This window comes from Opisthorchis viverrini (genome assembly GCF_000715545.1).
Source record: "Opisthorchis viverrini unplaced genomic scaffold opera_v5_151, whole genome shotgun sequence".
NCBI classification, from domain to species: domain Eukaryota; kingdom Metazoa; phylum Platyhelminthes; class Trematoda; order Opisthorchiida; family Opisthorchiidae; genus Opisthorchis; species Opisthorchis viverrini.
The window spans coordinates 959,886-974,945 of record NW_008751807.1 but is presented as its reverse complement, the minus strand read 5'-3'; the positions used below and the strand labels follow the sequence as shown (position 1 = coordinate 974,945).

Here is a 15,060-nt window from a genome sequence, read left to right as displayed (position 1 = left end):
TGCACGCCCGCTAAGGATGCCTTAAATATCAGACACAGACGTTTTTCAAATTCTGTCTGAGAACCTTGGACGACTAACAGAGTTCATCACGGAATCTTACGAGAAACTGTGGGATGTTATAATACTGAGAAAGCAGTGATTCTCTGTTATCCTGGGCAATATGATGAAAACAGAACTCAGATAATCCAACAGATTATTCAGGCTCGGATAAGTTGGACAACGAGAGAATTGATAAAGTAAAACTTGGGGGATTTTTCATCCGACGGAAATGGAGGTGCACGAACATTAACGGATGTTTGATGGGTAGACATTTTGATACCTTGTTGTACGATACGAGCTAAGTTCCGGAGTGTGGAAATAAAAGCCATATTTAGGAGTTTTAGGGGAACTACATAGTGCCACTGAAGAGATAAAGCTCTTCCATAGTTGGTTAAACGGATGAGATGAAACGTTGAGTTCCATTGCTTGGAAGGTGACATTTGAAGGAATCTGGATTTGTTTATTGCCAACATTAACAACAGACTCAGTGTCAGGGCGCGCCCAGACAGAAGAAAAAGTACATGTGCAGAGGGTGACGCATCCCCAAGGTCACCATGGTTACGACGCGTCCGGAAAGTAGGTGAGTTGACGGCCCCCACGAAACATGGCTCCCACCAAACACGGCCTAGCAACACACGACCAGCGTAGTGGGCCTAAGGATGTTCACGACCGGAACACCACCATTGGCTGTACGGAGCGAACAAGTGGTCATCCTATATATTTACGCAGACGCTCTGTACGTTTTTTCCTGGCAATACAGCCGTGTCCCCAGCTCTTTGTCTTCTCCCTATCGCGTAGTCTGGCAGGCTCAGTGCAGGCGTAACCAATAACTCGGCCACCGCACGATACAACACTCAGAAAGGGGTAATCAGACATGCATAGTAGAGCAGACTAATCTACACAATTGAAACTACGGTTCAAGAAACAGTCCTGCTAACTCCGATGGAATAAAAATCTCAGCACAGAAAAAAGCGTGTGAATGGCACAGCATAAAATGGTGGCTGAGGGGTAAACCACGTGTGCTCCGTTCAACCGTTGTAGACGTATCCTTAAGTATCTGCACAGGATTTTCTGACCTGGACACCCACCAATGCATGAATTTTTTTCTGAGGTTTTGACGGCCTGATTTCCTCCCACTGTCTACGTAGATCTTCATCTTGTATGTCGAACTTATAGTGTAACACATCAATTCTGGAGGCTCATTCACCCACTGACAGCTTGACATGTGGCCAAATAATGGGACTAAGATGTCAGAGTTGAACCACAAACTCCGACAAGACTTACGGTCGTGTGCTCAGATGAGTAGAAGAAAGTCGGAGTTCACCCATCTGACTTATTTTTCTCAGCAAGCTTAACCTAAACAATGAAGAGTGACCTTGATGAAGTAAACTTTTCGAAGAATGTGATCGCCTAACAGAGTGAAAAACTGATTACCAAGACCAAACATGTACGGTTGTGACACTGGATGCACAATCTGGAGGGGAGTATTCGAATTTCTGCTACGCAATACTACTGGATAACACAAATATGGCCGCCCATAATCCGCTTCCGAATTAGCCTGTCACATCGCAATACGACGCTGAACATCCGCGCATAATGAGTAACGTTACATCCAGTGTGTGCTGAGTGGCACGAACACCCAGTAAACCACGTGTGCTCCGTTCAACCGTTGTAGACGTATCCTTAAGTATCTGCACAGGATTTTCTGACCTGGACACCCACCAATGCATGAATTTTTTTCTGAGGTTTTGACGGCCTGATTTCCTCCCACTGTCTACGTAGATCTTCATCTTGTATGTCGAACTTATAGTGTAACACATCAATTCTGGAGGCTCATTCACCCACTGACAGCTTGACATGTGGCCAAATAATGGGACTAAGATGTCAGAGTTGAACCACAAACTCCGACAAGACTTACGGTCGTGTGCTCAGATGAGTAGAAGAAAGTCGGAGTTCACCCATCTGACTTATTTTTCTCAGCAAGCTTAACCTAAACAATGAAGAGTGACCTTGATGAAGTAAACTTTTCGAAGAATGTGATCGCCTAACAGAGTGAAAAACTGATTACCAAGACCAAACATGTACGGTTGTGACACTGGATGCACAATCTGGAGGGGAGTATTCGAATTTCTGCTACGCAATACTACTGGATAACACAAATATGGCCGCCCATAATCCGCTTCCGAATTAGCCTGTCACATCGCAATACGACGCTGAACATCCGCGCATAATGAGTAACGTTACATCCAGTGTGTGCTGAGGGGCACGAACACCCACCTGAACTCCCTGTTCCCTCCCCCCCCCCGGATATAAGACCGGAAGGTGAAGATGGCGGGAGTAATTCTAAAGCCACCAGCCTACCCAAATGGTGGTTCACGACTGTCAATTAAAGTGGGTGCAAACGAACAATCGAGCCTCACAGTGCATGCAGACAGGCATCTGGTAGAGCATACCACCAAGGAGACGGGTCGTAGGCATATCCGGTTAGCTGGGTCTAGGACCCATCTTTCAGCTGGGTCTACACACCGATGGTGAAGGATAGTCACCTCTAGCACCGATATAGGCTTACCACTTGGAAACGTCCAAAGATTAGTGTGAGTTGTGTGCAGATGGATTAGAGATTCAAGATACATGTTTTAAACTGCCACTGATTGGCTCCTAAAGCTCGATTTGTGTTCCATAGTCTAATGTTCCAAACCAACCCAATAGGATTCAAAGCGGATTGGGTCTCCATTGAGCGCCATCTTCAATAGTCGCTTGACTTTCACATTTTCGGAAACCGAATTGATTGCCTTCTAATCCAAATATGACCTGGGACACTGACAATATTCCAAGTAGAAAATATCCATGCACAACAAACTCAACATGATACTGACAGATTATCCAAACTGCAACACGAATTATCCGGTCTGTGGCTGAAATCCCAATAAATCCTACCTTTATATACCTCGAGTTAACGAAAAATTAAATGTGTGATGTTTGTGACTTCTTAAGTTTTTTGTTTGTATTCAGGGAGTAGCTGTAATCAAACAAGTCCTCGTCTGCTGAGTTGCATAACAATACTTATTGTCGGCATGTATGGCGAATGGCGACTGTATCAACACAGGGGCCAAGTGAGCTCGTACTCGCTCATCCTCCCCGTCTCCATCATGATTTTCCCTGGTACTATGTCCTATAAATTAACTGTCACCTAGTGTCCTTGAGTTGGTCGTACAGCAAAATGCAAAAACCTAAACCCAGATTGAAAGGGAAATGAATCAGTGCTACTGATTTTTGTGAAACCAGAGTGACACCAGTTAATCACTTTAGAGGTATAAGGTCGTGAGTGACTGCAGTACGCTGTCCCTTGGAAAGATGTTTTGAACAAGCGATGCGATTCGGCACCTGCTTATTAATTCGGTAGACCAGCTCGATACAGCTCAGTGGTTAAGGAGTGAACTTACTGATAGGAGGTCTTTCGGCACCTGCTTATTAATTCGGTAGACCAGCTCGATACAGCTCAGTGGTTAAGGAGTGAACTTACTGATAGGAAGGTCTGTCGTTCGACTCCGACATCTCAACTACTCTTGTCTAGGTTTGGGCAACCCAGCAGTATCTCAGCCCCCCGGCTTCCATCGGGTGGCATGGTACCAAGGTACTGAAAAGGTGTTACAGACTAGGATTATTACTTTTTACACGATATTTCCTGGTTATGAGAGGCTGTGGAACGAAAGAGCTTGTAACTTAACACCTTGACATCTGCTGACCGTCGCCTGTGCGTCCCCAGCCCTAACGAGGGTTCGCAGGTAACATTATATGTGGTGATGGCTCTCTAGAAATTGGGATCTCATGACCCCGCAGGAGTACTCCGCAAATTTCAGTGTAGATACAGTATGCACATTTGACCGCTTACAATTGCACATGTCTGCACTGTTCACACGACTGATTAGCTTGATAGGAGCCGGCCAGTGAGGTTACTCACGGTCAAAGCCGGAAAGTTTTTCGAAGCACGGCCACACACACAGATTGCATAAACTATCTTCCAGCGACGGTCTGACGTCTCCCTGACACAAGAATCTGTGACGAGTAAAAACGAGAATGCTGCGAATACCGAGCACATTTTCCTGTTTTGTACGTGATCTCAGTTGTTTTGGAAGGTGTACGCACCTTGATCCTGGGCGTCCTCTCTGGATACATTTTACACTGTGTCCATTCCTAATCATCCTTTTCACCCTCCATGGCAGTGAATCACAAGTTTCCACTACTAGTGTATTCAGTCTGTGATGTCGATGACCTCATCCGCTGTTGAACAGATCAACTACCAATGAATGCACCCCAGCTACGAATATTCGAACATATTGCAAAGAAATTAACTGTCCTGTGTACTGTTCATGTTCTTTGCCAAAACCTTCAAGGCAGTCAGCCGAGAAGCTCTGTGGATCGTCCCACAAAAGCTTGGCTGTCCGGAAAAGTTTGTCAACCTTATCAAAGAACATGCGCAAAAATGAGGGCTCGGGTGCGGTCCTGCAAAACCCTCTCGAGCGAGTTTGAAATCGGTATAAGAGTGAACCAGGATTACATTCCTTTCCATCTACTTAACAACCATTCGCGTAGAGGCGTTGCGCCATGAATGAATGGCGGTAGCCTTCCAGTGAGAAGATAGCCTGAATGGTTGTCTGGCAGTGCATCTGTTGATCATCGCGGAATCTAGTGGAAGCGCAGTACGTCCATCAAGATGAGCAACAAAATGTCACACCAACACCAGTGATCACAGTGTGCAAATAGGGGCACTGCTGCCAAGGCATGGCACTGATATCTCCCGCTACCTTCGGAACAAACATGAAGTTTTCTGCAATGCAGTCTCATGGTTCAGTTTGAGGATCGCTATTTATGAGATAAGCCCGCCTGTCTTACTCCCCCGTGTGTGAACGGTTTCAAGAGTTTGCATCGAATTCGGCTGCGTACAGACCACCTGCGAAAAAGAGCAAGGGTTCAGTGGTTCCACCATTATTGAGTGGCAGGCTTTATTCAGAAGCTAGTCATTCATGTACGGGGTGTTAATGCTAAAACGTCGTAATTGTCAATGTGATTATAGATTTTCTTTCATTCAATGGATAGTCTCATTGACCGTTATAATGAATCTGCTTTTCTTGACTTCCTGTAACTTTTGAAGCGTGTGAAATCTACTATCTGCACTCGAGTTATTTTGCATTGTTTGAGCGGTATGGCTCAAAGCTATGACTCACAAACGAAATGTGAACCGATTAACCTAACGAGCCTGTGTCTACTACGCAATTGGATTAGTTGTTTTACTTCCAGATTTGCAGCATTTTCTGCTTCACATGGAGACTATTTGGAGGAACATGAACCTAGCCTTCCACTGGTTAATAGTATCGAAACCTACCAACTTAACTTTGCGTTGTTATTGTCCTGCTCTCCTCTATCGGTGTACTAATTTTCGGCTTTGAGTGCCCGGACCAGTATACAGCTCCTCACAGTAACCTAATGTGTACTTGTTAGGAGACGATTAGGAAGGCCACTAAAATCGTAATCCACTGCAGACTGGGAATGCAATTTCTTCACCCACTGAAGGCGCCAGGGTAGAAGTCGCCGAGTGTGCTGCTGTGGTGTTGAACTGCTTGGCTGAGTAGTGTGTTGCTGAATGCTCAACCTATCAACCGTCAGACAGAGACAACTAAGACGAACCCGGACGGGAGCCGTGTGTGTGAACGAATGACGAAGGCGAGATCACGTGCATCACCACGAAAAACAACAGTGCATATAGGTCAAGGTGATTTGCTGACTGCTGGTACGGAACAACCTGGAGATGTCATGCACAAACTGTTCACAAGGCATTGTGCTTAATGGACAATTACGGGAGTAAAACATACTTATTCTGAAATTCTTGCAAATCTGCTCCAATCTTCTCCATGTCCACTTCCTGCCATACAATCTCATAGTAGCTAGCCACTGTACGATTGACCTCGTTATACAAACCGTAGAGCCGCTGAAGCAGGTCCAGTTCCCGTCCGATTTGTTGTACCCGGCTGTAGTCTGAGGCAGGTAAGCCGAACAGGAGTTCACCTTTGAGCGCTGTGTTGATTTTACGAATCAAGTTGTCAAATCGGTTTTTGAACTGAATCTGTTTGTCCAGCGCTTCTTGAGGTGCTAGTCCGGGAACCATAGGGCCTTTCTGGATGATGAAAAGGATAAACGACGTAACACGTGACGTAACAGGTTCACTGGCTATTAGCGCTTGTGATTAACACTGTAAATGAGCCCCCAGCCAGGTACCCAAAGACAAGGAACTGAAGATATCCAATCAGTTTTTGGTGATGCACTTAACCGATGCTAATAGAGAGCCAAACCACGAGGGCAATATCACTGCATTAATATTTAAACGGTAAGGAAAATTAACTCTGAGGGGGCGAAGAAGGGCTGAACTGAGTGGATTGCTTTATAGCTCCGGAAAACACTTCTAAATAAGTAGATACAGTTGCAGCTGACAGTCGAAAGTGGGATAAATCCGTCCACCACACTGCCATTGCCAAAAACTGTTACACTTTTGAGAATACCGATCTCATTTAGGGCACTAATGTCCAAAACAGAACACTAAAGCAATTTTCACAAAAAATTTGTATGCGTTCCAAAACGGTACGGTCAAGATTTTCGATCTATATTATCCGGAATTTGTGAAATGTGTACTTCTCACCAGAACGGTAAAAAGACACGAGTTGCGAGACTGTAAATCTAAAACTACTCTCACCAGTTGTGAACGCAAAACCAGTATTTTTAGATGGGTGGCATAGTAACAAAGAGGGAACAGTGAACGTCACGTGAAGCCCTTTGGAGAAAATTGGGATGGGGTGAACTCCAGGATAAGCAGATAACCTGATCAGTACTTCTGTGTGCATAGTACTCTAATTGACACTGCTTCGAAAAAATGAATGGCTTTGTTTTTCCGTTGCATAACTCTGATAACTCTGATAACTCCGAACGTATTGGGAGGGAGTGGTCAACTATATGAATTATTCCACCGGCATGTCGCAGAAGTGATTCTCCGGGTGGCTGCTATCAGGCTGCTATCTGCCAGTTGCATGATCCGTGCCCACAAATCCAATGAGAAAGGTATTGGTCATTCTGTCTATGTATGTTTGATTGCAACTGCAACTGAACTGATATGTGACATTTGGAGTGTAGTGAACCGGCACGCCCTTGGATTTAGTCTGAAACACAAGTCGTCTGGTTGCAGAGATCAACTGCAACCGAGTTGCTGAAAACGTGCGATTTAGGGCAGATTTGAGTTTGTGTCATACGTTGTTAAACGATAGACACAGTAGAACTTCTTTATTCGAAAAAGTGCTAACCGTATCTGAGGGTATAAAAGGTGATGAACCTGTCTTGGTAGCCGTTTGCGATCAGTAAGGGTTTCAGGGAGGCTTTTTCCTTAGCTGGAGTGAGAAGAATATGAACTGCAGACCAGCTAAAAGTCGAACTAAAACAAGGTTGTCTTCTAAACTACGTTGTGGAAAATTCATTTTCACTCGCGCCCAGTCAAAAAATAAAATAGTTTCGTCCAGCATACAGTGATATGTGATCTCGAGGAGAATTCAAGCTTAAAATGACACTCTATAACACTGAGAGATCTTCGTTGTATCAGATTTGCTAAGGAAGCAACATATGTTTGCTTCTGGACTATCAGCCGAGTCACGGAATTTACAGATAGCTTATGCGTTTCAAAAAGGATTCGGAACCCTGACGCTGTGGTAACACCAAAATTCCACACTTCTCCCATTTTACCTGATATGTCAGTTAGTCTGAGGTTCAGTAAGGATGGAAGCCTATTTAGTTCACAAAGTCCACTTGAATCATAGAGTTATATCCACTAAATCCTACAAGTCAAAGCTGGAATGGCATTCGGCGCATTTGGTCTCAGTAGCCAGACACCCGAACATTCTGAGCATCTCATGTGAGGACGAGTTATCCGCGTGCACTTTCGTCATTTACGCCTGTGACCCAATTTGCAGCACTTTTGTGGTGTAACTGCGCTATGTCATCGTTTGCTGTGACTAGTTGTTTGTATGTTTACAGTGAAACTCCTGTTACACTAGTAGGTGATCATAGTCATTTTGATTGTGCGTTAACCTGAGGCTTGTTGCACGTGCAGAATACACACCCTCAGTGGAGAAACGTCTTAGCTAGAACCATCACAAACTTTAGCAGTCGGTATCTTATCAAGATGGCATTTTACTTCACCCCAGTGTTGATTATGACCATCTAAAGATACCAGATTGCATCTGGTTTCCCATCAAACCATCGCTCAAAACCGAATCTCAAAAGACCTCATGAACAAAGTCTGGCACACACAGAGGTTCTTACTTCGTTTTTGTAGCGTGCACCACACGACACAGAGTGGTGTGACTACCAAAGTAATGATAACTTCATGAATGCATTATGTTCACCGATGTTCTGGCGAACTATGAATCGTTTTCCGACACAACTTAAAAACCCCACTGCCTATGAACGGGCTTAATCGTAGCGAGTTTCGGATTGAGCGTAGAAAGCAGTTTCGAAATTTTAAGCGGTTATCACAAACATTCCGTTTTAAAGGATACTGAAAGGCACGCACATCTTTTTATTCCATTGTTATCCAAAGGTTTTTGTTACCTCAAAATGCATTAAAATACTCTGACAGTTTGTACTGTCGATCGGTTGTTTACGACCAAGGGGAACGGCCCAGAGGTCGGAATTTTAGGGGCTCAGGAACAGTGAACCTCTCACAATTGAAGAAATTCACCAATGAAGTGTTTTACATTTCGATCAGTCTGTACACGTCAGCGCTTATCCTCGCCGATTCATCTTTCTATGTTGTCCACTCTTGTCCATGGTATATACACAGACAGGACGTGTGTGTTGCGACGTGTGTGTTGCGCGTATCACCCTGTTTAGGGCACGTCAGAGAAATTCTGTGGAAAATGAATGACTTTCTAGACTTTTTAAACTTTCTAGAGGGGTATAACGGATAGTCCCACTACACTCGCTCCAGTTCCCTGAAGCATTATATGAGCCCTGAGCCTCACGGATCAAAACACAAAAAAGCTCCCAAAATTCCGTCTTCGTTGACACTTCACTACCGTACGCCGAATAGGCACGCTGACACAATAATTGACAACCAAATTATCAGGGAGGGAAATTTGGCAGACGAACAACTGCCTGGGTGAAAAACATCACACCGGAAGTCAGGTGAAGCGTGTAGGTCCACAGGTTGTTCGTTCAACTTGTCATCAGTGAAATTTGATCTTAACACACCGTGGGTCTGTCCCTTCTTTTGACAGTCGTCACTCAGTTCTCCATTTCTTATTTTATCGTTGTTTGTACTTTGGTATCAATTAAGTTTGGCAGCGGTGATAAAGCTTGCTAAAAGCATTATTTATTTTCAACAGAGATTTAGTCTTGTCAATGAAGCCAGTCTATGTTGAAAAGCTGAGAACCACTTTATAACTGTTTCATCCTTGTCGAGAACTATCATCAGCATGCATCTTACGAAACTCAGAGAGTTTCGAACCCGAGGCCTTCCGGCTTGTGGCCGAACCCTTAACCTTTTGGCCACGAGCGACTGATCAGCTGTGATTTTATTTAACTTCTCTATTTAGCTTGACCCGAAAATCACTCACAAAATGCTACTGAAAATTCTGACAGCCCACAACCGGGGTCGCCATCCTTGAGGTTAATGAGGTTAGCTTAGCTTCCGAGTTTATAGCAACCTTAATTCCTACTCAAACACCAAATTGCACATAAACCTTACTTACTCTATCAACGATCCACGCAATTATGTGTCTTCATGGTGATTATCTCAGTGTTTATGGGTCGCAATATGGAAAAGTTTCGTTTAATACTTGACTGGAGGCTAGCGGATTACAATCGATCCAGAGAATTCTGAGTTGACTTTCATGACTTGCGAGGTTTCCGAATCAGTAGAAAGACTTGTGCGTGTCACCAAAATAATCAGGATCATCAGCTGTAAGCCATACACAAACGTTAAGCTTATCCTAGCCACCGTGTCATTTACATAACATTTCGAGTAACGCTATTAACCCATCTTCTGGCTTCCTCATAGCTTGGGTTTTGATGAGAAAAAACGGGAATTTCAGTTTTGGAGGACACAGTCAATAAAGTCACATTGCTACTATACAATTGTGAAGCCTGGCCATGGTTTCCTGAATGCGAAGAAAAGTTGTCTTCCTTTGACCACCGGTACTTGCGGACAACAACAAAATACCATTGGGTGGATTTCAGCAACAAGCTGATGGTATACTACGGCTGTTTTCTCTGCCACGTCGCTGAAGCAGGTACCGAGTGAGCAATAGACGACCTGGGGATAGCAGCATAAGTATAGCAAATGGTCTAAATCGCGCTCAAATACATAGTCCGCGAACACGAAGAATCAGAGACCCAGTTCACTAATATCTGAAGGCATTCATCGGTACGATATCAACACCAATCCAGTGGTGCACTTGTATCTCTCCAGTAGTACATAATCACCATTTCATGTTTCCTTCATTCTCGACCATCGCCTTATCCACTGTCACTGCGAACACTGTACGCAGGTGCACGGCTATGAAAATGAATTACTCTGTACTCGGTTTATATTGTAACTAGTCACGAGACAAAATATCTCCCACTTTCCAAATTGGTCCCATCATTCCTTCTTTCGGACAAGGAAGAATACTAATCAAACCGTCAGAATAAACCAGTTTTGCTAACATCACTTTTGTGTCACTTGAACTGTTTTGTTTCGGATCAGCAACAGTTTCGCGGCAAGTCAAATTTACGGTGCGAAATAGATTAAGACGGCGTTCAGTATTCGCACAATGGAGGGGAATTTTGAAAGTTATGACAGTTTCGCGGCAAGTCAAATTTACGGTGCGAAATAGATTAAGACGGCGTTCAGTATTCGCACAATGGAGTGGAATTTTCGAAAGTTATGACGTGTCCCTGATGAACTAAAGCAATCGGGCAATTGAATTGAGAATACCAATTCAAACTTATAAGCCCCGTTCAGGCATCCTGGGGTCTCCGCGATGGTGGGAAATTATCCCACAAGACTTCCTAACCAGAGGCACGGTTGATTCAGTGAACGATGAAATTTGGCGAGCTGCAAAAATATGAATGTAGATTAGAACTGTTTTCGGTTTGAGCACATACGCAACAAAATGCAATATTTTGGCGTAGAAAGTTTTACTCCACTTGTAAAGGTTTTGCAGCTGACAGCATTGTGCGAATAATGCGCACCGATTAAGACGCATTGCGTTGCGGGATTCTTATGATAAAGATCCTCTTCACAATGAGGTTTCAGTCTCAAGTGCGGTGATACAGGGTAAATACTGAGGCTGTTATCAACCTCCGTGTAAACCAATGTTGAAGCTTCCGCCATATGACGGCACAGCCGCAGAAAGTTCGTAAAAATGCTGGAATCGGGTGGGGGGCGAAATTACAGAGAACTTGGGGAAATCACTTGCCTCATCATAATCTGCTTCAAACACCTGCGTTGATTCCTTCAATTCTTGAATGCTAGCCAATAGACCATCCTTGTATCCACCTTGTATTGACAGTATATAATCCGTGGTATGGAACACACGCTCTTTAATGCGCAAGAATGCGCATCGTACTAATTCCACTCGATCACCAATGTCCTTTGGGTAGGGTAGATTGAACTTGCTCAATAACGCGTTCGCTTCCTGTCAGAATTAAAATTAATGGGATAACGCACAGGATCACGGAAATTTGTTAGAAGACAAATATTCACACCAAGTCCAGGATGAATCAGCACTAATTAATGGGTTTATGAATCTCCAGATTTCTGATGCTTTCTGATCGACAGCGACCTCTTTCACTCTAATCTAGAACAAGGATGCAACTGATGGATCGGCTCATTTTTGAAGACCGAATCACGACCGTTTTAGGAATAGTATTAAGGACATTGTAAATGTAATTGAACGGGTGACAATGAAACGTAACACATGCCCGGAAATGCTCTAAAAACGACAAGTGAATACCTAATTTCCTGTACTTAGTCAGGTGACGCTGATGAGGATTTAACGACAGTCCACTGGCCTTGCTTGGTTTTGGGTATGTCGGTTGGATTCACAACTCTGGAATATTCAAATGAACTGCAGATAAACAAGCTGTCTTTTTTCCACTCACCATCCAAACAAGCCAACCGTTTGGCGCAGGCAGTGAAGTGAAGTCACTCACTTTGGCTCACTTGATTCAACGGGCTCAACCAAACTTGAATTCGGTCATGAGGCTAGCAGGAAATTTATTCTCAGCTTTAAATGACTCTCATGAGAACTATTATATACGCTCGCTTTATAAAATACCCAGATAACTTAGTGTGAGTCCAGAAATTCGCTGTTTTCAAATTGTTTTTTAGCCATCAAACTCAAAGGCTACATTTTCAGTAATAATTGTAATCCGTGCTACTTTCGAATGAACGATCTCTGCGTTTGGAAGAGAGTATTGGAATTCAGAAAATGAATTATTCTTGCTTTGTTTTACACACATAATTCGTTATCGATATCGGGCAAGCAGTTAACCAGTATCTCTTATTCTACCTAGTTCACATTATACAAACCAGGTCATGAAATATAAGGAAGACAACAATTGGCCTGAGGAAGGGTATGATACCAATTCGGTCGTATCCACCGTCTGACTTTCAAATTTGGCTAGTCTGAAGAACTAGTCCGGACTAAAGGCGTACTACTTGAAAACGACGCCTAGAGTAGTTACTTTGAGGAACACTCTCCAAGGGCGAATCCCTCCTCGGAGTGAACGAATTCGCAGTTTGCCAAGCTGCTCCGCGTGTTCCAAAGGAACAGGTGAACGATCCAGGCTCGCTGACTGCTCATCATTGGATTACGCTGATCCCCTTGGATCAGTGCATGATGACAGCACTTTTAGACATTGGTCTCGAAGCTACCAGCAACATATTGACACGCAGATCGTAGATGTTACGGCCATGGTTGCCAAGATTGGACAGGCGGCTGAACCTGAACTCATTTCACTGGTTTATTCGTCCATGGCACGTCTAGTGGGCTCTGTAAGTTTAGAGTGGTTCCCCGTGGAATGTTTACCAAAGCAAAACGAGTGATTTATTACAAATCCCAGCTACCTAAAGATAGCACCAGACAAGTGAACATTGTGGGCAACTCATAAAGAATCCCTTTAAAAGGTCGCCTTACCTCACACTGAATTAGTTCACAATCAGTATCAATCTCACGTTCGCGAATCACCCGCAATGTGTCCATGATGAAAGCGATATCATCCAAACTGTTAATATTTCTCTGAAGGTTGCGTTCCCATTCTTCCAAAGTATTACCGATATTCTCCACCGAACTAATGTATCGCTCAATGAACGCCCTGACATAGGTCTGTTGGAACAGAGATTCAGAGGCAGAAATATGCATTGATATCAGCAAATATTTTATATTTGCTTGGACATGTGTAAGTTTACCGTTATCTGAGAATGATTTTGTAGGCTACGAATGAATACAGTAAACATAATACATCATCAAAGCCACGAAATAAAAAGTTAATAAGAAAAGAGGCACACAGGACAACCTTACTTAGCAGACATGAATGAAGTCACCTCTGTTTAACTATAACTATTGGTATAAAGCACATTTCACGAATGTTTGCAAATAAAATCCAATGTCGAAATTTCACACACCATGCGGCCATCGAACGAATCTACTGAATTAGATCGATTATACCAATGCGTCGCGGGAATAAGCCCAAATGAAACATTCACGGTCGTGTTCTGCTATCACAGTGCTACTGGAATCCGGTATGGATTGGTGGTGATTGTTACTAGGCCTATGGGAGCTGACTGCAAGATAGATGGTGATTTTCGAAGCTCTCTTGTTGTAGACACGTAACGGATGTGGTTTCTTACGAAGTAAACTTTTCTTTATCGCATGAGACGCACGAGGATCGATACAGCCATGACAAAGTCACGCATATCTCAATCTTCATCACAAGTATCGGGTTACTTCACGCTACCACCTGAAATCGTCTACCATCCTTATTCTTATAAAAGTTGTCCCGAGAGGGGAAATACTAGTAATTTCATTCTCCAGGAAACCCCAGTGTCGGGCACAATTTCCGCACAAATTAGATTAGGACGCCTGAAACTGGGTTGAATTTTTATTATCTTGAAGCTAGTTTTAAGTCATTACTATTCGTTTCCATTAGAGTGCACAATGGTTAAGGAGAGCATTGCAATTGCTGTCTGACTATAATGGTTCCGATATTGGAGTCTAGAGGACACAGGACTAAGCGAGTAAACATTTTTTTACGAAATATTCCTATGCATTGTCAGTACACACCACCGGCGTGATGGAGCGAGATGATAGCGAATAGGTTGGTAAAAAGGCCAGCAGTCCCATCTACCTTCTGGTTCACAATACTGCGCAGATTATTTATGTTTGATTGTGTTGTTACTGGTGGGTTAGTCAACGCTAGTCAAACTACGCAATCAAGTCACACTGTCTGCACAGGCATAAACGATTGCGCTCGCTCTTCGCCAGCTTCCATCTATGATGAGAGACGCATATGTAATCATAACTCCTGACTTCAAAATCCGTAAATACGTTGTGTGGTGTAGTCAAAGAGGACAAGTATAGCGAAAGAAAAACCGACTGGCGCAGCCTACCGCTTAAACCGTAAAGCTGTAGTATACGTTGTCTGTCAGTTTGCTTGATTCATAGTAAGTATTGGTGATGTACAACCTTGCTTACTGGGCTTTGGCTCATGAGCTTTGTTTCTGTTTTCCATCCACAGAAATTGTTGTGAAAACCTGCCTTCGGAGAATCACTGTCCCCTGGTGCTTCCATAGCGTGCATATTACAAAGCGAACTGTTGGGTGTAGTCTCACCTAGGCCTGGAATCTCATCTAAGTGCGAGGATAGCTCAGATTGTCCGCTCCTTAAAAGAGGGACCGCCTCATTCCATCCCCCAAAAACCGTTCTCCCTCGATCCTTC

The 15,060-nt window shown here is 43.7% G+C and overlaps 1 protein-coding gene across 1 annotated transcript in view; it reads right to left on the bottom strand.

Annotated features, from left to right (window-relative positions):
- The window catches only part of T265_14170 (hypothetical protein), a gene marked incomplete at both ends in the record, with an annotated part of 154,143 nt that overhangs the window by 55,175 nt on the left and 83,908 nt on the right, over positions 1 to 15,060 (bottom strand). The window contains 3 exons of the mRNA XM_009172325.1: positions 5,910 to 6,211; positions 11,562 to 11,756; positions 13,260 to 13,448. Of these exons, the coding sequence (XP_009170589.1) occupies positions 5,910 to 6,211; positions 11,562 to 11,756; positions 13,260 to 13,448 (686 nt within the window). The remainder of the gene's footprint in view (positions 1 to 5,909; positions 6,212 to 11,561; positions 11,757 to 13,259; positions 13,449 to 15,060) is intronic.